The 22,933-nt window shown below is 44.2% G+C and overlaps 2 protein-coding genes across 3 annotated transcripts in view; both read left to right on the plus strand.

Annotated features, from left to right (window-relative positions):
* LOC119459559 (uncharacterized) overlaps positions 1 to 22,933 on the plus strand; it is a 41,422-nt gene that overhangs the window by 4,771 nt on the left and 13,718 nt on the right. The window contains exon 3 of one of the 2 annotated variants that reach the window (XM_049670820.1): positions 16,198 to 16,631. In XM_049670820.1, the coding sequence (XP_049526777.1) occupies positions 16,198 to 16,631 (434 nt within the window). Of the gene's footprint in view, positions 1 to 16,197; positions 16,819 to 22,933 lie in introns of those variants that run through there. The other variant, XM_049670819.1, reaches the window with a different exon arrangement.
* The window catches only part of LOC125946795 (uncharacterized), a 61,319-nt gene continuing 41,467 nt past the window's right edge, over positions 3,082 to 22,933 (plus strand). Inside the window, exon 1 of the mRNA XM_049670813.1 lies at positions 3,082 to 3,273. The gene's annotated coding sequence lies outside the window, so the exon portion shown is untranslated. The remainder of the gene's footprint in view (positions 3,274 to 22,933) is intronic.

Raw genomic sequence — 22,933 nt, forward strand, 5'->3', positions numbered from 1 at the left:
AGTTCGGCATGTTTGCAGTGATGCGCAGTAAATTTTTGACGTTTACAATTTTGACGTTTACATAATCTTGTTTACATAGGTGCTAAATTGAAGTAGCTAGAACCTCCTGCCTTGCCTGTTTATTGATATGTTTCAAGCACTTGGACTTTTTCCCACTGAACTTTGAAAACTTAAAAAGGCTGCCACAATTTCATAATTTGAGATAATATGGCTGAGCAAAACAGAGTTTGGAGTTTCTAGGTAATTACACCTAATGCAGCAAAGTGCTTTTTCAATTGTTCAAAGCCTTGCAAACTCATTTTCCGAACCGAGCACAAAGTTCGCCCAGTGTGCTGAAAGAAGTGAACGTGCTGAAAAGTTGGCAATTTTCGAATAGAGGAGAAATATGACTGCTCTGTAAGCAACGCTTCGAAAGTGTCAGTAAACAAACATTCTTAGTGAAAAATTCGTCCATAAGCGCTCGAAAGCGTTATACAGGCGTTATTGGCAATGTTTCACACAGTACAAAACGAAGTGTACGTGAATCACGAGATCATGCACAAAACGAACTGTACATGACCACGAGATCATATTTGTTATAAATAGCGCCCATATTAGGAGTGATAGTGAAAGAAGTGCAATGTTTCTGGTTTAATTACGATCATTGCAAAAATTCGCTGAATATTCATTGTCTACTTCTGTTCACTGCTCTAAATGAGGTTTTGTAGTAGGTTTCCATGGTGTTTACTAAACATGGCACCTTGTTTATATTTGATAAAAGTAAGGTGCATGTTATGGATGCAAATTCAGAAAACTATAAAGTGAGTGATTTATGTAACGCTTTAGCAGTATATTACGTATTCAAACACTCTGGGACCTTGCAGCTCCATTTCACGAACAGCGCAGAACTTAACCCGCGTTCCCTCTTGCCACCAAATACAAGTTTGACGAAAATGGCCAGATTATTATGACCATGGGCTGGTGAATATAAATGCGTGTAGATAAATTGAAGTCACAGTAATAAATTATCTCGGCAGCTGCCTGAAAACATTACACGGCCATTATCTGCAATGTTACCCAGTTTCCCGGAGAGAACTACCTATATCTGACATCACGTCCATATTCAGAAAAATTAGCATCCATTTTATGCTAATATTGTGTAGATTGTTTGATATTTCTGCCCGAATTATGATTGTTGCAAGGATACTAAATACTCGTTTCCAGCCCATTTCCATGCTTTACACGAGGCACGTATTAGGTTTGATTGATTTCCACAAGGAACTAAGCAAGGAACCTCATTCGGAATTCACTAAGCTACGCTCTGCGTACACATTTTCCTTGCCACAAAGTCCATACACTAATTTAGGAGTGCAACCAAAGCGGCAGCACACCTAACTTACGTCGTGGTAGGAGAGACAGAAGGAAACAAAGATCAGAATAAACGAGAAGGAAAGAAAAATGCGTGGTCACCTGGTATGATGAGCGCCACTATGCGTCTGTAGTTGAGGTTATGTTGTCTCGGCATATCACTGCACAACTCCCATTGACAGCTTCCTTGTTCGGCCAATTGCTACCGCGCCGAAAAGGCGACCGCGTTTGGCCGCTCACCGCACCATCAAAGCAGCGGGAGTGCTGCGTATGTTACAGAGACTAAGCGACCTTATTTTGATACTAATAAGCAAAAGAAAGAAAGAGGTTTGAGCTTAATAAAAAGTTCACATGGCCTCAAGGCAAGTCCAGTAGCACCTGCACATCCACCAGGATGGCATGTGACCGCGTTATACGTGGTCGCAGGTGTGGTTCTAATGCCTCGCATAGGCTCCATACAAGCTCCCTCGGCTGCATGGAGCGTCTAAGGCGCTGGTCGACAATGTCGTGAAGCGCCGACCGATGACAAAACACGCACTTCTTTCGCAGAGGATTCTTGTCGAGGGTACGGAGAGCTAAGGAAGCCACCATGAAAGAGAAATGCAGAAATAGAGAGTGGGCTACCGACACTTCGAACTTTATGACAAGCAATTTAACTACGTAGGATTCGGACGTGCATGTTTGGTTGCCCATGACAATTTGGCCTCCTCGTATTGGTGTTCGTCGCTACTCCTTGGCTCCTCCGTAGCTGATAAAACCAAGCCACGATGATGCTTCAAGTAAACAGGTTGTTTTCCCAGCGGTAATTTTGGGACACCGTAATTGGTTGTAGCATGGTTATGACAGGGCCTGGAGCCTCTAACTACGGTGTCCGTCGTAGCCCCCAATGGCGGTTGACACAGATGAAGGCTACTCAGTCAGCAATAACGCAGCGAACAACACAAACGCTTCGAGAAACTTAGCATGTTCATCAGAACGAACGTTCAAATGCAGGTCAGAATACTGCACAGCACTGCACTCAAAGCACATAACGGTTGAACATTCGACACGCTTTCGAATCAAATTTGTCCAAGTCGCTGATCTCGTTCCACCAGCGAGATCGACGACGATTTCGATGACGGTTTAGGCGCAAGAGGGCGGCGAATTGCCCAAAGGCGAATTGCTCAATTTGTACCAAGTGAATCCGCCTTGCGAACCCCATGGATAGAATTTGTAAGTTGTATTATGGACCATAAGGTAATTTGTTAAAAGCTGAAAAACAGATTTTTGTTAATTAGTCCATCATGCAACTAAATTTCATGCGCAAATAATGCCCGCATCTTCGAATAGAGGAGTTAATGAACTAGAATTACGCCATCTGCCACAGGCAACTTTAAAAAAATTTGAAAGTGTTCCCTGAACTGCCCCGTATATAGCAACAAGAATGTTGGTAGTCGCTCCACAACGGCCTGTTGGCGCTGACGCGTCAAACAAATAATGTTGTTGCAACCTCTCTCCTTTGAAGACATACTGCAGCATCTCGGATGCAAAGACTTCAGAGGGGCAAGCAACCCTCTAGACGTCAGCGGTCGGTGACGATGGCGTCGTGTTGTGGTGTGCTCGCCAACACCGACGGCGAGTTGCCAATCTCATCTTCTTGGTGACGGAAAACGGAGCACTTGCGGCTTTGGCCGACGTCGGCGTTAGAATTGCACCTAGCATCTTTATACTCCCGTGGAGGTTACAAGCCTAACGCAGAAGGCCTGCTGATCTAAAGTAATCGGCGATGTCCTGGGGATCCTTATAAAAGGGTCACGCAAACCAGGCGTCCCACATTCTTGCGCGACGGGAGGCGGTCATTTGATCGTATCGTGCTGAACGACTTGAACTCTTCTGGAATAGCAACACCTCAAAACGACTACTACATCGAGCATCGGCAGACATAAGGTGAGTCACATATAGGTGTATTTCTGCGGAGAAATGCTGCTCACAGAATCATGTTTTGTTGACAGATAGCGTGAAACTAACTGGAATAATCGCCATAATCGCCGTGTTAGAAAATTTATTTATAGAGAACATATTACATAAAGTGTAGGCGAGCACGCATATAAATATCTTATGAAGCGACAAAATGTCTTCCATAGAAAATTTTAAAGGTGTTATCATATTTTCGTCTAGACGACTTTAAAATATTTATTTTACCCATTATTCGTGTTGAGAAAGTTCGGTTCTTTTGACACTATAAAGTACAGTTTATTTTATGGCACAGGCTTTTGGAAGGTTAAGCACAGACATTTGTGGGAAACGGCGGGACCTTCCTCATCCTGTTCGAAAATGTAATCACTCTTTCAGCCCAAGAAGAAAATGCTGGCGCAGGAATTGCTGGGCCAATTTTGTGGACTGAGCTAACGGGTTTTCAGTGCCAACACAATGATGCGCAAGAATTAAGCTAGACGATAGTTTAAATCGACATTTTAAGGACTATTTCGTAGTCTTGACCAACGTTTGCCCCCGCAACAGGTTAGTATTTGCTTCAGAGTAGAAAATGAATGTGTTTTTTAGCGCGCTCTCCATACTGTGAATATTGACATATGGTTATTATATTTGTGTTTACAGGTTTACAAAACCATGGCATTTTCGTTATCTCTGGTTTGCGGTCGCCTGCACGGCTCTTTCTTCTGCCGTTGCGCGTATCTTTTCAGGTAAGGCCTGCTCTAATAAACGCGCAGAAAAAAAGAAACATTACAAGAAAGAGGTATCAAGGAAGCCCCACAATAGCGTGACAAGAATATTTTCTTAGCAGCTGGAATACTTATTCATGAAAGTGTTCTCATTAGGAAACATAAATCACGATTGGCTGTGCCAGCTTCTTTTCTTTACCATATTGCCGTATCGATGCGTAGAATATGTTATTAACTATTGCGTCGTTATAGCAGTTCCAAGAATATTAGTCAGAATTGCGTGTCTAAGGCGCAGATGACAGCACAGTAGCAATTACTTTTCACTGATTATCTGAGATCCCCATGTAGCCGATCAGTTGATTGCGCAAGATAAAATATTACAATCATAAATATTGACAAATTGAACAGCACCTTTACTTATTTGCTAAGCCGCGTTAGCATTTAACACGCAAATTTGTCACTCCTCATGCGGCATAGAAATCCTCCACAAAATATTTATTTCAACACTGTTTTTCAATAAAAAACAGAAAAAAAACATTAGTGATTGTCTGACAAACATTTTGTGATTGTGTGAACTGGGTGTGGTCGTTCGATGGCATTGCAAAAGTTGGCGCGAACGGGATAGAGCGAACAAGAACGGATGACGACATGAGCGGTCAAATCATCGCTTTTTTCTTTGATGTCCCTCTTCCGTTCTTGCTCGTTTTCATTCTCCGTGCGAAATAGATGTGCCATACTACAGCATGCTACAACAGTGATCGGAAAATTAAAATGACAGAACTCCCATCGATACAGTAGAATAATAACTCTTGTGATCCTGAAAATCAAGCAAATCAATCACCATTGCATAGTTAAACGATGCTGTAGCATACTTGCAAGTGTAGTGCTAGTTCTGGCTATTTTCGAAGCAGTAAATTCTGGAAGCACAGTCACGGAACGGAGCTTTTTTTAAGCGCGCATTTCCTATATACTACTAATAAAACGTTTGGCGCCCGTCATTAAATAGCGCCACTAACATACACTTGGTATTTCGTTTCTAATAGCAGTAAAAAGAGAGGTTGATAGCGTTGATTATTCGTACGACTTATTACGGAATGCTTAGCAGCCGATAACCCAAGAGGTACACAAATACGCAAGGCGCTAATTTTATAGCTTCTTATGTGTACGTTCCACTTTTGTGATGTGTGGTTATTGTGCTGTTAGGAAGTATGAAAGAGAGGGAATATTACATGTCGTCGAAAACGAAGCTAATCATCGGCACCTGTTAAAAGTATAACCGCATAATATGACGATGAAAACCTGGTTTTTGGACATGTGTTTAAAGAAGCTTTTAGCATTATTGCTGAAAAGACGCTACCTAATACTACATCCCTCAGCGGTCAGATATGGGGTAACGTTTTTTTTTAATCACATGAATTGTGGGTACAGATCAGCGTGCGACTTGACTGGAATGGACGTGGATGGCACCATTGAGAGACTCATCGCCAAGTTTCCCGACCACGAGTTTATTGGACAGGAAAAATTTTACCCTGTCTTGGCTGGCTTTGAAGTACGCGGTTTCAATGCGAGTGGATTCCACAAGTTGCAACAGTACGTTCCGGCGATCCCATACTGCGTCAATGGCAGAGCATTGGTGCAAGTAGACTTCATCAACACAGGCGACGTGGTGCTGACAACGCCCTGGAGACACTGTTCTGGACAGGAAGGCACAATTAGTCTTCGTTCTGAGCTCTCGCGTTTTACGACGCAGTTTGACATTAGACAAAATGCGAGAGATAAGGACATCAAAGCTTTTCTACCAGGGACCCACCATTCCTTTGACAGCCAAGAACATCCAGTTCAACGTGGATGGCACCGGGACGAGCGCAAATGCAGTGGCCGGAATCATGGGCATGGTGTTTCTCGCCATAACCAAGGAGTTGTGGAATCAGCAGTTCTTTTACCCACTCAGCCGAGCTTTGCACCAAGCGCTTAATTAAATCTGTAATGACAAATGCACGCTACATGAAACTATAATTTAATAAGATATAGCCGGTTACCGTCAATGCGGCAGCAACATGACATGGCCCGGGTGAAAAATTTACAAACAAATCTCATCTAGGGGAGATGGCTCATGAAGTAAATCACTGAATTTATCGAAGTTCTCTTCCACTGTTGTTGATTTTTCACGTGCTATCAATCATTTATGCAACAAGCATATGGCGTAACCAGCTTCCTTTCCGAAGGACAAAGTGTCACAAACCATCTTAATCGGGGTGTTGAACTGAACCCGAACTGGAATTCTAACTCGAAATTAACCCGAACAAGAGCAGGTATTGTTAGAACGCGCCTGACCTCAAACCAAGCCTGACCCCCCTTTCCCCGCCGGCCAAAATAAAGGTTACTGTGTCGGTACCAGCACGGATCAAGAATACATGGTGCAAACGGGTGCATAATGCGCAATCCATTCCTCAAAATAGTTCAATCCGCGCAGCCTACGGGATCGTTAAACTGAAGAGTTGCGCTATGTGACAGAATGGGGATAGACGATAGGTACTTGCTGGTAAACTACACGGCCATTTCGGCGGAGAAGTTTTCACTTTTAATTTCGACCATGCTAGGTGTGTTTCACCGCCAAAACGTTGTTTAAGGTGCACCACAAAGTCACTGTTATGTTGAAGCACCCGCTTCGGCTGTTGGGCTAGCTCGCTACTAATACGAGATGCACCATAAATCGCAGACGCCAGGATACAAGAAGCACAAAAATATTGTGTTGCCAAGAAGAGCAAGCTTATAAAAAAACTGATTTATCAGCCCGGCCTCTTGTACTAATGGTTGCATAAACTTGGACACATTAACTAACTGAATTAACAAGCATGGTGTCAGCGCGCCCAAGCAAACATGGATAGATCACACTCGATGACTGCAGAGAACCACTGTCAAAACGCTTGCGTGAGAAAGCGCGGCCGCAGCAGCAAGGGAAGGTTCGTGCGGTCTATCTCTTAACGGAAACTGAGCGGCGAAAGCACAGCGCATACAAAGGTAGGAGCCGTGTGGCGATCGCTTACAAGGTACGGTGCGCGGGACAGCCCTCAGCCGCGCAAAGGGCAAGTACGCAGTTGCTCGCAGAGTAGAAGCCGAACGCCGCCCTCGCGCGCTGTCTTCCCGCTTTCTTCCTTTCGCGATGGGTGACACAGTCGCCACTTCCCCTTACGCCCGGTCGCAAGATACGCATTTGGTGCCAGCAGCCCAGTGTCGCCCCCGCCCCTAGCTCCCTCCCTCTCATCCCTAACGGCCTTTAGCGCGACGGAAGAAGACGCGTTTGCTCTCCGCCATGCGTTGCTTTCCGTGAAAGCTCGCGTCCATCGCGCGGTATCACTCGCCCATAGAGTATACGGCGCGCGGCAACGATTTTATTGCCCTTTGACTTTTTACGCAACCTCACGGCGACGGCGACGACAACGGCGACGGCAGAAATCCACTTGGAGTGTCCATATATTTGCTATCGCAATAGAACCTCATGCCAAAGATGCACTATATAGTGATTTTTCCTCGTCACGCTGGTTTATTTCCGAGCCCGAAGGGCCCAACGCGTATAGATGGAATCAGCCGGTACACTAAGCCTAACTTTGGTGGAAAGAAACGATATCGATGCGGGCGCCTGGCGAAGCCTAAAATGTGTGCATTTGTGCTCCGGCAGGTTTGTACTATTAGTGTTTAGTGAACCAAGGAGAGTGGAAGCGCAGGAATTGCCTCAGCGTGGCTATCAGTGTGATATTATCAATCATCGGCAGGTTTACTGTGATCCGTTCGAACGAGCTTGAAGGAAGGGTCGGTTGCTTATTTCGCGTCAACTGCACAATAATGACAAAACTTGCAGTCATCTGTGGCGTAATGGATCCCAAACACTAAGCTAACAGTGTTACAGCAATAACTCACGGATGTGAAACTTACATCAGAAGTGCGGTGAACTCGCACGAATTGTAAACATGCAAGTTGCTGCTGATCCATGAGCAATCGTTGAAGCCCACATGAATAAAGGAAACTAAAGAAAACAAACTACTAAAAAATGAGGCATTATCTGCACTGGCGTATTTTCATTCAAGAACGTAGGGGAACGCCCAGTGTGAAAAGAAAAATGTCAGAAACAAAACATGTGCTTCAGTATCACATTAGCATATACAAACTGAGCATCTAACATACCTTTATTTAAAGCTGTGAAAGGAACAATAAACACGTTACCTCAAAATATAGCCTTATTTGGACAGGATATTTTCATATCCCGTTAAAATTGTATCAAGTATTTATTATTAAATAGCCCTTGCTCCTTACGGACTGGAAACAGCGAGGCTAAAAGGTAACCAGCGCAGTTTCCACTACGACCCAGCTTCTTACAGTGACATCACCGGTGTCCCAATGACTCCACGCGAATGCCAGCTTCCAAGTGCGATCCAGGGGCTTGTTTTTATTATAGGGAAGCAAGTATATGTTTCACCGCGTTAGCATTCTTCGTGTACCTCACGCACTTTACAGGGGCTATCTATTTATCTATACCTGTATCTATGTTTGTGTCAAACTATTTTCCCATCTATACCAGGGTCACTGGGTAGTCCGTGGTCGAGTAATTGGCGAACGGGGCTGCTGTACTGCAGTAACAAGCTTCGAAACCAGCCATCGGACGAACTTTGTTTGCTGAGTACGTGCTAACGCGTACATGCGCGCCTCTCTTCAGCGAAGCTCTTTTCACACCGAAATGGGTCCCTATCGGTGACCGACTGGGTAGGCACCGTTGTTCGAACAAACTCTTTGACGCTGACTTGGAGAGGACTGGGTACATGTCATTCGGTGTGGGCTGATCCTCAATGAACCTTTTTGATGCCAACTTGGGTCACATGGTATGTGCCAGTAGGTGTGAGCCGCTCTGCAATGGACGACTTGATATGTGCGTTTATGAAGAACATGCTGCTGGCTGCTGCCTACCAGATCACTGGGCTTCTTCCACTGGTCATCTGCCCATTCTTGCACCTCAGAATGAATGTGACGCTGTGGCTGAAGGAGTATGAAAGCCTAAATATATTTGTGTAGAATTTCTCCGTGCATAGACAACGCATCAGCATTTTGCCTTCGACAAGCGTTATACACAGATTTCTTCCTCGGGACAGCTGAAAGCTACAGGGCCGAGGCTGTGCTAATATCATCTGATACTGCTGCTACCTCGCTAAGTCAAATAAGCTTTGCGCAAGTTAGATTTTTATATTGCGTTGGATGTGTGTGTCTTAATCAAATCAGAAAGTTTGATGCTTTCAGTATAGCGGCCCTGTCGAAAACTCATGCCAGTGTTGCACTTCGTATATTATCAGCCGCGTCATGAAGTAAAAAAAAATATCACGCCCTATGTGCAAGGGCTAGTCGTTAGTCGCATGATTTGAGCGGTGGCTGTTTCTACCATGTTAAAATTGAGTGTGGCTAACAGCAGAAGACGCTGAAAAGGTCATGATTACGCGAAGGCTAAGCGAGAGTATATACAATGAATCCTCATGAATGTGAAGACGAATCAGCATGCTTGCCCACGCGAACGCGAAACTACGGGAATGCAATAAAAAGTAAAAAAAAGCTCCGCAACAACAAGTAGTCACAAATAAGAAAAAAAACTTGAGGCCATTTCAGCCTTCAAACACGCGTCACTAGTTATCCTTGCTCTAAATCTACAGAAAGACTGTTTCCTACTCTTGAGCCCTTAGCAGGGACCCTTGATGGCCTTGACGCCTGCGTTAGCATATGAGGATTTATTGAATCTGGTGCTTGCCGATAAGCGCATGTATTACTACCTAACGCATGTGGTTTAAAGGATGTTCCACATTTGAGGCCATGACATTGAGTTGCGGTGTATAACGCTATCAAGGCTAATCCTGCCCACAGCATCATCATCATCAGCAGCAGTAGCCGCAGCCGACTATATTTATGTACACTGCAGGACGACGGCTTTTTCCTGCACTCTCCAATTACCCTCTCTTGCGTCAGCTGATTCCAACTTGCACCTGCAAGTTTGATAAGTTCAACACACTACCTAGTTTTCGGCCGTCCTCGACTGGGCTTCCCATCTCTTAGTATCCATTCTGTAGCTCTAATGGTCCACCGGTTATCCATCCTACGCATTACATGGCCTGCCCAGTCTCATTTTTTCTCCTAATGTCAATTACAGCATCGACTATCCCCATTTGCTCACATACTTCAATGCTAAAGAAAGTGCACGGTAGGATGGCGGCCGTAGTAGCCTAATTGGTTTAGCACTTAACGCCTTAGATGTAGGTGTGGTTGCCACTTGTAGCGAGATGTTTTTACAGCGTAAGCTGTTATGGGCTCATTCCAATAGTTGTTTTGGTTGGCGATGTTGTCCGCTGGATCCGCGGATGTCCGTCGCAGCTATCGCCAGGAACGAGAAAAAAAAAGCCCACTAAATGCCGGGATCGGCCCCGGGCCCCCTGCGTGTGAGTCAGCTATTCTAAAACTTATTCACGCCAGCGCTTGTTATCTCGAACTGGAAACATGTTTTATAGACGCGTCTAACCACATAATGTGACACGCGGTGTTAGATGCGTGCATTGTAGCGTCGATACGTGCACACTTTGCATTGTAGCTGCATATTATTGCACCAGGTGGCAAGCCATTTAGCAGTTTCATAGGCTCCGTTATAAGGTAGATAGAGAAAGGTCGAGGGAAAAAATAGGAAAAAGGAGATGTATTCAAAAATACTAAAATGAAAAACAGGTACAGTAGGCACGCACTAGGAACACCTTTAGTCAGCCTCAATAGAGGTGAAGCCGTGGCTTCAGGGAAGCGTGCTATTCTCGCACAGCGGAGGCCTGGGTTCGATTCCCACCCTGACTAAAACTTACCAAATTTTCCTTTTAAAGCAAATGATTTACTTTGTTTACAGGAGCCTTACTGAGAAATAAGGCGGCAGTCCTAGCATTTTTGGATGGCGTCGACCAAGTTTCGCCAAGGTGACTACAAGCTCACTGCAAGGCTGGAAGGTAACCGCGAAGGACACCACCAGCATCGACACCTAACGCTTTATACTTAAAAGTCGGATAAGTTACAAAGAATTTGTAACCACTAAGCAGCCATTCTGCTGCCAGCTTAAGGCCTTGTGGTCAACGCATTCGTCTTATATGATTCTTCTTAAATAAAGTTTTAGATTGAAATGGGCGGGGCCAAAGCTATGAGGTTTAGGCACAACTCGTCATTATTGCAAATTCGTCTCTTGTCAGCTCCTCCAAATAGGGCTCAAGATGACGACATATAGGCACAGAAGCCGAGCGTTAGCTTCTTGATGCCTCAATTATACATCATTGTTATATAGCAATGCGGCGTATCTGAAAACATAATTACCGAACTTTTTAGGCTCGTTTATGAACGTATTCGACAGGAGCACGACATATTTATAATCGTGCTCGTTCAGAATAACTGCATGCCAGGAACCCGATGTATTAGGAGGGCACTTTGCTATGGCGCCGCTGTTGTCACAGCTAAGGAAAATTAAGCAATCGTAAGCTAGTGTAAAACATGTGTGTAAAAATAAAAGCACTGTATCCGTCCAATTATTCATCGGAAACAGCACTACGGACGAGACAGAATAAACATCTGGATTTAGCAGTGATAACAAAGTATGAAAGTTCTCTCGGTGGTTGCTTGTCGGTGCAATCATCTTGCGTCTAAGGAGCTCCAGCGGCGCGGTCAATAAGAATTTGCTCGAGCAACGTAGCTAATCAGCATCGAAAGCCGACCGGGTATCATGGAAAGCGCAGTTAAGATTGCCCAAAGGCTGCAACTGCACATTTGCCGCAACACGAACTTATCGGTGCTGGCAAGGCGCCTCTACCGTTATGCTCTATATAGTTTCACGATAGGCGACAAGCTTCAGAATCTTTCTGCTGCAGACACTGCGGGCGTTTGCCTTTCGAGGGATCCAACAGACTTGAAAACTCGCAGCGTAATACTTGGTTTGACGGTTTGGCAATGAAGTAAGTGAATTTGATCATTCATAACTGGCCGTTTTGAAGGAGTTGATTTAACGCTTCCACTAAAATTGAATTGATCTCACTCTAATGAACAAAAAAACATCGTTTTGTAAAACAAGCGCCATAGGTTTTAGGCTATTTAAGTAGGCTATTCAACTGCTGGAAACATGCTTTTATAAGCGATAATCTTTTCAGCAATATGTTTATGATGATAAAACAATTTATTTACTTTTGGGAAAGCGCTCGTGTAAACACGGGAGCCCTTGCCACTGCGAAAAATATTAGTTGTCTCTTCTGCATAATCAACTATCTGCTTATTCTGCATGGAAGAGCCCAGCTCTACTAGTCACAATTGAAATGTATATTAAAATCAAATGAGACGTAAGAAATAGTGCCACTTTTTACACTTTGTTGCATTAGTATTAAGCAAGGTTGGCATCTTCTAGCTAAATATTCCAATATTGACAAAGTATGACTGTTCTATAAATTAAAAAAAAGTTTGGGCTACATTGAGTGTGTTCTGAATCTACAATGTGAGTTAATCCTACGACCAGCTACTGAGTTTCTGGATCAAAAAAAAAGATTTTCTATTGTGTTATCAAATAAGTCATTGTTGGATAACTGTAACTTTACAACTGTACTTTTTTCAGTTTGATAGTGTATTAGCGAGATTAACATACACGCCATATATGTTACAAGGGTGGCTGTTCGAAAGGTCCGTGATGTAGCATGGCGAACCTGATGAATGTCTGCTTTACAGGAACTATGTGAAGATGGGGCCAGCGACAATTCTTGCTGTAGTCGCCTATTTGACATCATCGTGTGCTGCAGCACTCTATGGGGCATGTAAAGAGATGTTTGGAATTCTTTTCACAAAGTTGACCTTTGGTCACAATAGGTGGAACGACCACTGGTAGCTGTTGTGGTTTAAGTGTGGGTGAACATACGTGCATGAGAGGCTAAGTACACCGAACGCAAAGGCGAATTCTAATAGCACTCAAGAATCAGCCTTAGCCTGTTTTAGTCCCTGCCGATAGAAATGCGACATATTTACAAATAACGTGGAAAATTGATAATCTGGGTCAGGCAAGAACTGACACATGAAGACATATACGTATGAAGTTGGTGGTTTGCACTTCCTCGTTTAGATTTGTCCCGGATCAGTGACGGTGAGAACAGCGAGTGCTAATATATTACACTAGTCATACGCGACACTTGAGCATACATCACGCATATTTATACAAAATTCTCGAATCATGTATTTTGTACTTGTGAATCAAAATATTTTGTCTGTATGGTGTCAGTTGTTCCCTTGTACCTCCTCTCGTTTCTGAACCGGCTAAGAAATGACAGCACGTCCAATTTCATAAACATGCGTGGGTTTCCGCAAGCGTGAAACTGCATTAGAACACTGTAGAGATAATATTAGCAGAATTTCAGTATTTACAGAAAAATACTTTGAGTTCGGCAGTTTCACGAAGCATAACTCGTACAATTGATTCCTGAAAGAAAATGCCATAAAGGTAATAACATCGTATTGTATAACACCAATAAAAGTGTAAACGCGTACACATTTCAACTAAACTAGAATGGTTTATTCGACCGTTTGCGAACAAAGGTAGCCTGATTCATACGTTTGGTGGAAAGTACTTTGACATAGGAAATTGTCCTTGCTGGAGGAAACACTGCTTTTCATCCCACGTATTATTCCTCTATCTGCCAATGGTGAAAAGCATAAGGTGCTACACAAACAAATTCGAGCAGAATTCGACCACGATGCGATTGAAATAAGCGAATGGCCGAAACACTTCGTGTAGAGGCGCGTACTGCTGCCGGGTTCCTTTCTCGCACTTCTCTCTCGACATGTTGCAGCATACAGGGGCACACTCGCGAAGTACGGGTGAGTGTTCAGAGAGTAAACCATGGTGTTCGCTGGGGTGTGTGAACACTGACTTACTCCCTCCCTCCCCACGGGCTTCCAGGCCACGTCACGCTGAAGCGTTGGGCTGTTGTGCGTGACAATCCGCACGACGGCGATAGAATTCCGCTCACTAACGTAAGTTTTCATAGAGAAAGAGGGCCGTGAACAAGGTTAGACCTACATTTTTAGTTTTCTCTACTTGCGCAATTGGCTCACCTTTTGAGGTTGCACAATTTTTTGAAGGGGCCATCTTTTTAGGCTGCACAGTTTTCGAGATCGGCCCTTATTTATGGTTTCTATATAGCTTTAAAAGAAGCTGGTGTGATAATGTCAAGAATGGCATTCGCTTTATTAGGCTAAGGGTTGAGTAAAGAAAATATATCTGCTGCTTTGAAACGATAAACTGTTAAGCGAGCGAGAGAAATGAAGCGCATCTTTGCAAAAAGTAGATAAGATTCAGGACATTAGCGTGAACCTTGCATGGATGCCTTGTATAGTTTATACGCTGCCTAAAAGATTTAGCGGCGTGATAATTTCGAACGATTTTGTATCTTTGATAAGGTGAATACATTTGTGTCTTTCATACTACTCCATTTGGTTGTTACACGTTGTGATAGTTTGTTTTTGTTTTTCGGAATTTTTAAGTGTCGCCAATTGCATATAACATAATTCTAGTCCGTGAGCTGGGATATGCAGAGAGACGGTCATTACTTTCAGGAGAAATTGAAACACATATTCAACTAATTAGAAAAATAACTAATGAAGTTCATAATTATTTAGTATACGGCACATATTGTACTTAAATAATCGTAGCCTGTAAGTTTGCAAGATATATTCATTTTAATTGAATCTTCAGGATGACGCCAGTTTCGACATATGCGCTACAAAGTTCGCCGTAAATATGCGCTGTTGTTCCGCTCACTTTAGTAACAAAACGCTCTTTTATGCATTCAAGCGCAAAAGTAACTGAAACGCTCATGTCTTTCGTCCCAGACTTTGGGTAAGAATATTTCGAGACCAGTGTTTTCCTGGCGATGCGTCTAGGAAGCTCAGCAGCTACTATTTATAAATCGTAATACGTGCCATAAAGCCATTAATTCCGACGTTAATTCGAAAATTTTGGTTAATTGGTCGAAGATGTGTTTCAATGTCTCGGGCTAGTAATACCCACTTTTACGAACAATGCTGCTGGCCGACAAGAATTATGCCTTCTGTTAAGTCGAGTTTTAAGATTTCTTGGCAAAATGAACGTGATCAACCTGTAGAAAATGACGCTCTTGTTTATTTTTCTATTAGACAGCATACCAAAAAATGTCGAAGTTTCGCCCTAAAGGCGAAGAATAAATTGCGAAAGCAAATTAGAAGAGAGCTATACTGAGTAAGGATAGTAGTTTTATCGGCTGCATAAACTTGGACACATTCGCTTATTAACTGAATTAACAAGCATGGTGTCAGCGCGCACAAGCAAACATGAATAGATGAGACTCGATGACCGTAGACTACCACTGTCAAAACGTTGGCGTGAGCAAGCGCGCCGGCAGAAGAGAGCGAAGGTTCGTCCGGTCTATTGCAACAACGGAAACTGAGCGGCGAAAGCACAGCGCTTACAAAGGTAAGAGCCGTGTGGAGATCGGTTTCAAGATACGGTGCACGCGACAGCCCGCAGCTGCCCAAAGTACAAGTACGCCATTGCTGGCAGAGTATAAGCTGCACTCTCTTCCATCGTGCGCTGCCTTCGCGATTTCCTCCTTTCGCATGGGAGATTGAGTCGCCAGTTCCCCTTACGCCCGGTCGCAAGATACGCGTTTGGTGCCGCAGCTGAACGTCGCCTCCCCTCCCTCACCCCATCCCCCAATGGCACGGAAGACGTTGCGTTTTCTCTCCGCCTAGCGTTTGCTCTCAGTAAAAGCGCGCATCCCTCGCGCACTTTCACTCGCATTTACAGCATACGGCGCGCGGCGAAGATCTTATTGCCCTTCGACTTTACACGGAACCTCATGGCAGAGGCGACGACGACGCCAACGGCAGAAATCCGTCTGGAGAGTCCATATAATCGCAATCGCAGTAATCTAAATTGTTTAGCACTTTCTCATCACAAACCTCAAACCTTCATGTTAATGGTACCCGTGAAATCAAAAGAAAAATAATGGGGGTTTTGTAGTCACTTATATCTTGTCCTCGCCTGGATACAAATACTATTGTGCTCGTGTTCTGCTCACTAAAAACATCATATCGATTTTGCAGCAAAAACAACTTTTTTATTGCACAGATACCACATGTGATTTCTCTGGTCTCCGTCTGGACAACGAAGTTGCCCGAGTGCTGGCCAGGCTGCCTGAAAATTACGTGCCTAATCCACAGGAGCTTCAGCCGTACGTGCCTGGACTTGAATTGGCTGGATTCAGCGTGAAGGGTCTGAACAAACTCCGTCTGTACGGACCACTGTTTCCGTACTGCATCAACGGAAGCCGCATGCTATATGCAGACATCGTCAATGATGGCGACATCGTCTTATCATTGCCATGGAAGGCTTGCTCAGGGCACGAAGGCCGCTTCAGTGTTCGCGCCATGTTCTCCCGGTTCACCGCCCAGTTCCGCATCCTCGAGTCTTCCGACGAAGGCGTCAAGCTTGGACTGATGGGTCGCATTGCTCCTGTCACAACAGAAGGCCTCCGCGCTATTGTCGATGGTGCCGGTACCGAGGTGCGCTCCGCGTTTCAAATCCTGGGCGCACTGTTCCCTAGCGTACTCAATGAAATATGGTACTGGGAGTTCTCGCTTGAATTTTATAGAGCCATGCGTGAAGCGATGGACTGAATTATCTTCTAGAGAAAATTAAAAATCACCAAACAAAAGCACCAGATGATACGCCAGCTGAAGAACACCCCATAAGTGTGTGATTGCATACTCTCCTTGTACTACAATAAACATGACAAAATGTACACGGATTCGTGAAACCTCCTGTGAATTTGTTTCGGAAAAATTGCTGCTGTCTTTAATGAAGCAGTTTGTGCCGGTATGTATTGCGTATGATTCGCTGAAATTCATAAGTACTAGAGAGAAGTTGGACATAACCTTTATCCAGCAGGCATGTCATTACAACTGAATAGAGGTGGCAGCCAAACAGATAAAGGGTCTATGTAAAACGAATTACGTACTTTTATTTTGCAACAGTGTGACTATAAGGTCTAGAAAATGTTATAGCCGAGTTTTAGAAGTATGCTGTAAGAAGTAGAATATTCACCAAATCTATAGTTGCGCCATGTTTGCAGTGATGCGCAGGAAATTGTTGACGTGTCTGATTTATATAGGCGCTAAACTCAAGTTGCGACAAAGTCCTGCTTGCCTGTTGAGTGGCATGCTTCAAGTACTTGTAAATTTGCCCCACCACTGTTCGCAAACTGAAAGGCTGCTGCAATTTTATAATTTGAGATAACAAGGGCCATGCTATGGGTGAGCAATACAGAAAGCTTTGAAGTGTGTGGGTAATTACACTTAGTGTGAGAAATTACGTATTCAATTGTTTCAAAACGTTACAAACAAATTTTCCGAAAAGGATACAAAGTTCGCCCAATGTGTTCAAAGAAGCCAACGTGCTACAAAGCTAACCTTTCTGAAATACAGGAGAAATATTTAGCTGATGTGTAAGCAACGCTTCAAGAGCATCAGTAAAAAAATTGGTGTGGTTTAGCTTTGGTTAACCCTGGTTGATAGCGAAAGCTTCACTGCCCTGGCTAGGGCCATTGTCGAGCTGTGGCCAAGGTATGGTTTCGCAATAATATACAGTCATGTTTACAATGAATACAGTGTTATGGCTATGAAGACACTGCGGTGATCAGTAAAGTAGTGAGACTTGGTTGCAACTCACAGCCGAGCCCAACTCTACTCTGGCAACGGCGGCAATGCCTCCATTCAGGGCTCCTCAAAGGCCTTAATATAGTCCGACGTAGCGTGAACGCGCGCGCACGTTACGTCACGTTGGCGAGAACAACAGCGGCTATAGTTCGACCGATGGTTCGACGTACTGGCGCCGCCAACGTAACCGGACGCGCGGCCAATGCGCCCCGACGCGCCCGGCGTCTTATGAGGCTCGCCCGCGTGCTGATAACGTTGGACTATAAGCGCGCCCTAATGCTCTCTTGTGGTTTGACCTCTTGCTCTTATGGTCAAAACTGTTGAGTCGCCGATGGCTGCCTGAGGTAGCGTAAAGAAGCTTTCGCTTCAAAACGTTCGTTTAAAAGCATTCCTCAACAAGCGATGGAAAGCGTTATACAGCTGTTATTCGCCATGTTTCACAGAGTACTAGACGAACTGTCTGTGACCATGATATCATATTTGATAGAAAAAGCGCTTATATTAAGAGTGAAATGCAGAGAAGGTACACAGTTTCTGGCCTAATTGCGATCGTTGCAAACATTTGATGAATACTCCTTTTTTACCTATTTTCATGCTGTAAATGAGGTTTGTAGTAGGTTTCCACGGTGCCCTCGGTTAACTAAACAAGTCACCTTATTTATATTTAGGGAAAATAAGGTGAATGTTATGGGTGCTAACTAAATAAAGTGTGTGGTTTAGTTAGCGTCTTAGCAATTTATTAGGTATTCATACACTACGGTAATATACAGGGGCGGTTCATGAACAGCGCAGAGCTTAGCCGGCTATCCCGCCTGCCGTCAAGTACAAGTTTGACGAAAATGACGGATGGGCAAAATGGACAGAAATGGACGGAATAGGCCATATAGGCATATGTGCTCGTGAATTTAGGAGTGTGTGGATAAATTAAGGCCATAGTAAAAAATTATTTATAAAAAACATTACACGGCCCTTATTGGCAACGTTACCCAGTGTCCCGAGAGAACTATACGTCACATCGTGTCCGCATTCAGAAGAAATGAAAGCCCTTTTAGGCATATTGTGTGCAGACTGTTTAACATTTCTGCCTGAATTATGATAGTTGCGAGAATACTAAATATTTGTTTTCTGCGCACTTTCATGCCTTACACGAAGCACATCTCAGGTTTCCCTGATGAGCTCGCTGAACTAAGCAAGGCACCTGGGCTGGAATTCACTAAACTGCGCATTTCGTAGGAATTTTCTTTACCAAAAAGTTTGTGGCCATAATTTAGGAGTGCTTCGAAAGTGACCGCGCACCTAACTTACGGTATCGTATGAGAGCGCGATGGAAACAAAGCTCGGAATAAACGAGAAGGAAAGAAAATGCGCCGCCACCTGGTATCATGGGCAAACACTGTGCGTCTGTAGTAGAGGTTATGTTGTCTCGGCAGATCACTGCACAACTCTCTTTTGACGGGTTCCTTTTCCGGGCGATTGCTACAGCGCCGAAAGGCGCGACCGTATTTGGCCGTTCATCGCACCATCAAAGCAGCGTAAGGGCTGCGCTTATTGCAAGGATAGTAAAAGACTTTATTTTTATATAAATTACCAAAAGAAAAAAAAGATTTTGGATAATAAAGAGGTCACAAGCCTCAAGGCAAGGCCACTAGCACGTGCACGTCCACCGGGATGGCATGTGACTGCTGTAGGAGGTCGCAAGTGCGGTTCGAATAACCCGCATTAGCTCCAGACCAGCTCCCTTGGCTGCCAGTAGCGTCTAAGGCGCTGGTCGGCAATGTCGTGAAGCGCCAACCGATGACATTACAGGTACTTCTTTCACAGAGAATTCTTGTCGAGGGCACGGAGAGATAAAGAAGGCGTCACAAAAGAGAAATGCAGAAATAAACAGTAGCTACTGACAGTTCCAACTTTATGAGAACTTCACTACGTAGCATTCGCACGTGCATGTTTTGTAGCCCCTCTCAGTTTGGCCTCCTCGTACCCGCGTTCATCGCTATTTCCTGGCTCCTCGACAGCTGATAAAACAGAGCCACGATGGCGCTTCGCTCGAAGTCAAGAGTTTGCTTTCCAGGCGGTAATTTTGGAACACTGTTATGAATTGTAGTTTGGTGACGTCGGGGCCTGGAGCCTCTTAACAGCGGTGTCGGTCGTAGTCCCCAGTGGTGTCTTACACAAATGAAGGCTAATCAGCCAGCAATACCGCAGCGATCAACACGAACGCTTCGATGAACTTACTGTGTTCATCAAAGCAAACGTTCAAGTGAACATTAGAATACGGCACAGGACGGCACTCAAGGTGCATAACAGTTCAACATTCGAGACAATTTCGGATAAATTTTCTCAAGTCATCGGTCTCGTGCCTACAACGCAGTATGTTACGGCGCAAGACGACGGCGAATTTCCCTAAGGCAACAATGTCTTATAATGGAGACGTTTAGGCGCTTCGTCATTCTTTCATATCCCAATGAAAAGCACAAGTTCAAAATCATCAACAAAAATACTTATCTGCATCCCTTACAGCGTGGGCAAGTCTTCCGTAGTAAAACAAATGATAGATCTGCTGAAATAACATCAATGACAAAAGTTGACGGTTGTCATAGACAGACACTAAGCTTCTATCTGCTGCACCCATAGAGTGTCCTGACCAGCAAGAAAAGCCCGTTTATTGCGGGAATAGAGAAATAAACCTGTCTGACATTAAGCACCATCTTTCAGCACAGGAGGAATGCTATTGCAATAGACAACAGCGCATGTCCAATGCGATTATGCACTAAATATTTCAGCACTCTTTGAGATTACTTATCAAAGTCTGCTGGTAAGATAAAAGCACCCGCTATCCTCTGCTATCAGGCCGCAAGAGCACGTTCCATCGCTTACCAGCCACAGATCGAGTGGCGCAAATTGGCCTAATTATGTTCGTAACACGGCATCTCTACTATCTCGGAACTTCCTTCTTACGTCGGCCCCAGCGGTGGCCATTTAGGATTTGTGATTCGCCCACTTTAAGTGCAAGTACTGAAGTTCGCATCTGTGCTACCATTGCATACATGGCTGTTATTGACTACGTCGCTAGTTTTTGCGACGGCAAGCACAGCAAGCTTGCTGACCTTACCAACGTGTTGAGCTTTATGAATGCGTTTGTTCCGCAAGATTTTTCTTACGCCAAAATTTGTTTCGAAGTTGGTTGTGTGAGTGCCACGTCTTGTTTGGATCTCCAGAAAGTGAGAAAAAGGTTATGAGTGATGCGGCAAATCCTAAAATTCGTAAGACTTTTATGGCATGTACATCAAATTACGAATACAAGGGCTCTGGTGCCTTCTGATTGTTTCACGAATGGCGCAAAATGTAGCCCGCTGTCCTGAGAAAATATAATTGCAACCAAAATCAAATTTAGTAAAAATTGGAAGCACTATAGCCTTCTTGCACACGGCGTTAAATCCGCGTGACAATTTTATAGCCTTCGTAGACACTTCGTCTTTTTTTTTCACAGTTTCCAGAAAGAACTGTACGTGACACCGAGTTCACATTTGATCAAAGTTCGACATGTTACATTTCATGTTCGGTGAAACAATATTGCCAAACGTTTGTTTATGAGCTTAGCAAATAATTTCGAAACCTGCGTGTTCTTCCCATATTTATGTGTTTAAGATAGTCCCAACTGTCATGCACGAAGATGTAAAAATATGCAAATGCCACTTAGCTGGATGAAACCAATGTAATGCTGTTGGCCGTCGCTTATAATTACTGAGATTATTTTTTGCATTTCCCGTATAATTACATGAGTAGTCTAAATATTTAATCAAGTTCTCAAATATTATAATTAGATGAAACGTGTCAGCGAGAAAATTGCCGAGCAACTTGAAAACTCCTGAGACAGCTTTCTGTTGCTCATTACGTGCTACATAGAAGTGTATCTGCCAGCGTGAAGACAACCCGCGAATACACGCAAATTGCTTTGAGTGGCCAGTCGTGCGACAATCTTGCGTCCTCTTTGGTCCTGTTTACGCTCGAAGCATGCATACAGTGCTCGTTATAATCAGTTCGTTCAGCGTACAGAGGAAGCACCTGAATTGGCCCTCGTGCACATCAGCGAGCAGCAGTGCACAGATGCACAACAGTACAACCTTCACCATAGAGAATTTGAGTAGCAACTTGGTAACCAAGCCATCGTATACTAAGCAGAGCACGCGGTAGACTGAGGGTGGTGGTGGGGGTAATACACAACAGTTTTATAAAGAGCACAACACAGAATATTGCAGTAAAGCAGGCAATTGAAGAAATAGCGTTTCTGGCCTTACCAAATGGTCCAGTATACACGGCGGGCCATCGCGCACCTTTGAACACCGGTTAACTTGCGTGTTTGTATGGGCAGACAGAGAAATTTTTCCTGCACTGTCGGCGCTCGCGAAACAATTGGAAGCGTCTGGGTGTCGTTGTAGGCTGTCCAGAGAACCTTGAAAGCCAAGTCATTACCGACGATGCTGCAATGGCCGTGCAGTAATTGAATAGTGATGTCACGTATCTTTTTCCAAGGCGTGAAGGTTTCTCTTCCTAATTTTGGATACCATCTGATCGTATGCTTTGTGGCGTAAAGTGGAAGGATCAGAATGTCGGTTATGTTATGAACGCTTACGGTGCTAGAGTTCATCGGCTTAATTCACACTGCACTCTGTGCAACACGTACGTTTGCTGGGCACATTTCGCTCACTTGCTATACGTAGGTAAAAAGCACTGAACGCGTCTCGGGTAGACTTGCACTCTTAGTTCAGTAAGCAGCCCGCTCAGACATCAACATTCGGTAAGGACGACGGAATGTTTGGTCATGTTATTGCAGACGGCTGAAAACGCGGCACATGCGAGTTTTGTTGCGCTTTTCCTTGGGATTGCACGTAGCCGCGTTGCGCCTGTGATCATGTTACACGGATACCTTATAATACCAGCTTCACAAAGAAAACAGCTGTCGTGGACCGGAGGTCTTTATAAGGCAGTCATAGTGGGGGCTTCCTTCATTCTGGCTTGAAAGGAGGCAATTATTAGAGCACAACTTCTTCAAGAGATATATACTTTCAAAGTTCTCCAAGTGAAAACGTTATTTCAACTCTTGGCTCTGAGCAGAAGGAGGGTAAGTCGCATACACAGAAGCTCATGTA

The sequence above is a fragment of the Dermacentor silvarum genome, chromosome 7 (genome assembly GCF_013339745.2).
Source record: "Dermacentor silvarum isolate Dsil-2018 chromosome 7, BIME_Dsil_1.4, whole genome shotgun sequence".
NCBI lineage: Eukaryota > Metazoa > Arthropoda > Arachnida > Ixodida > Ixodidae > Dermacentor > Dermacentor silvarum.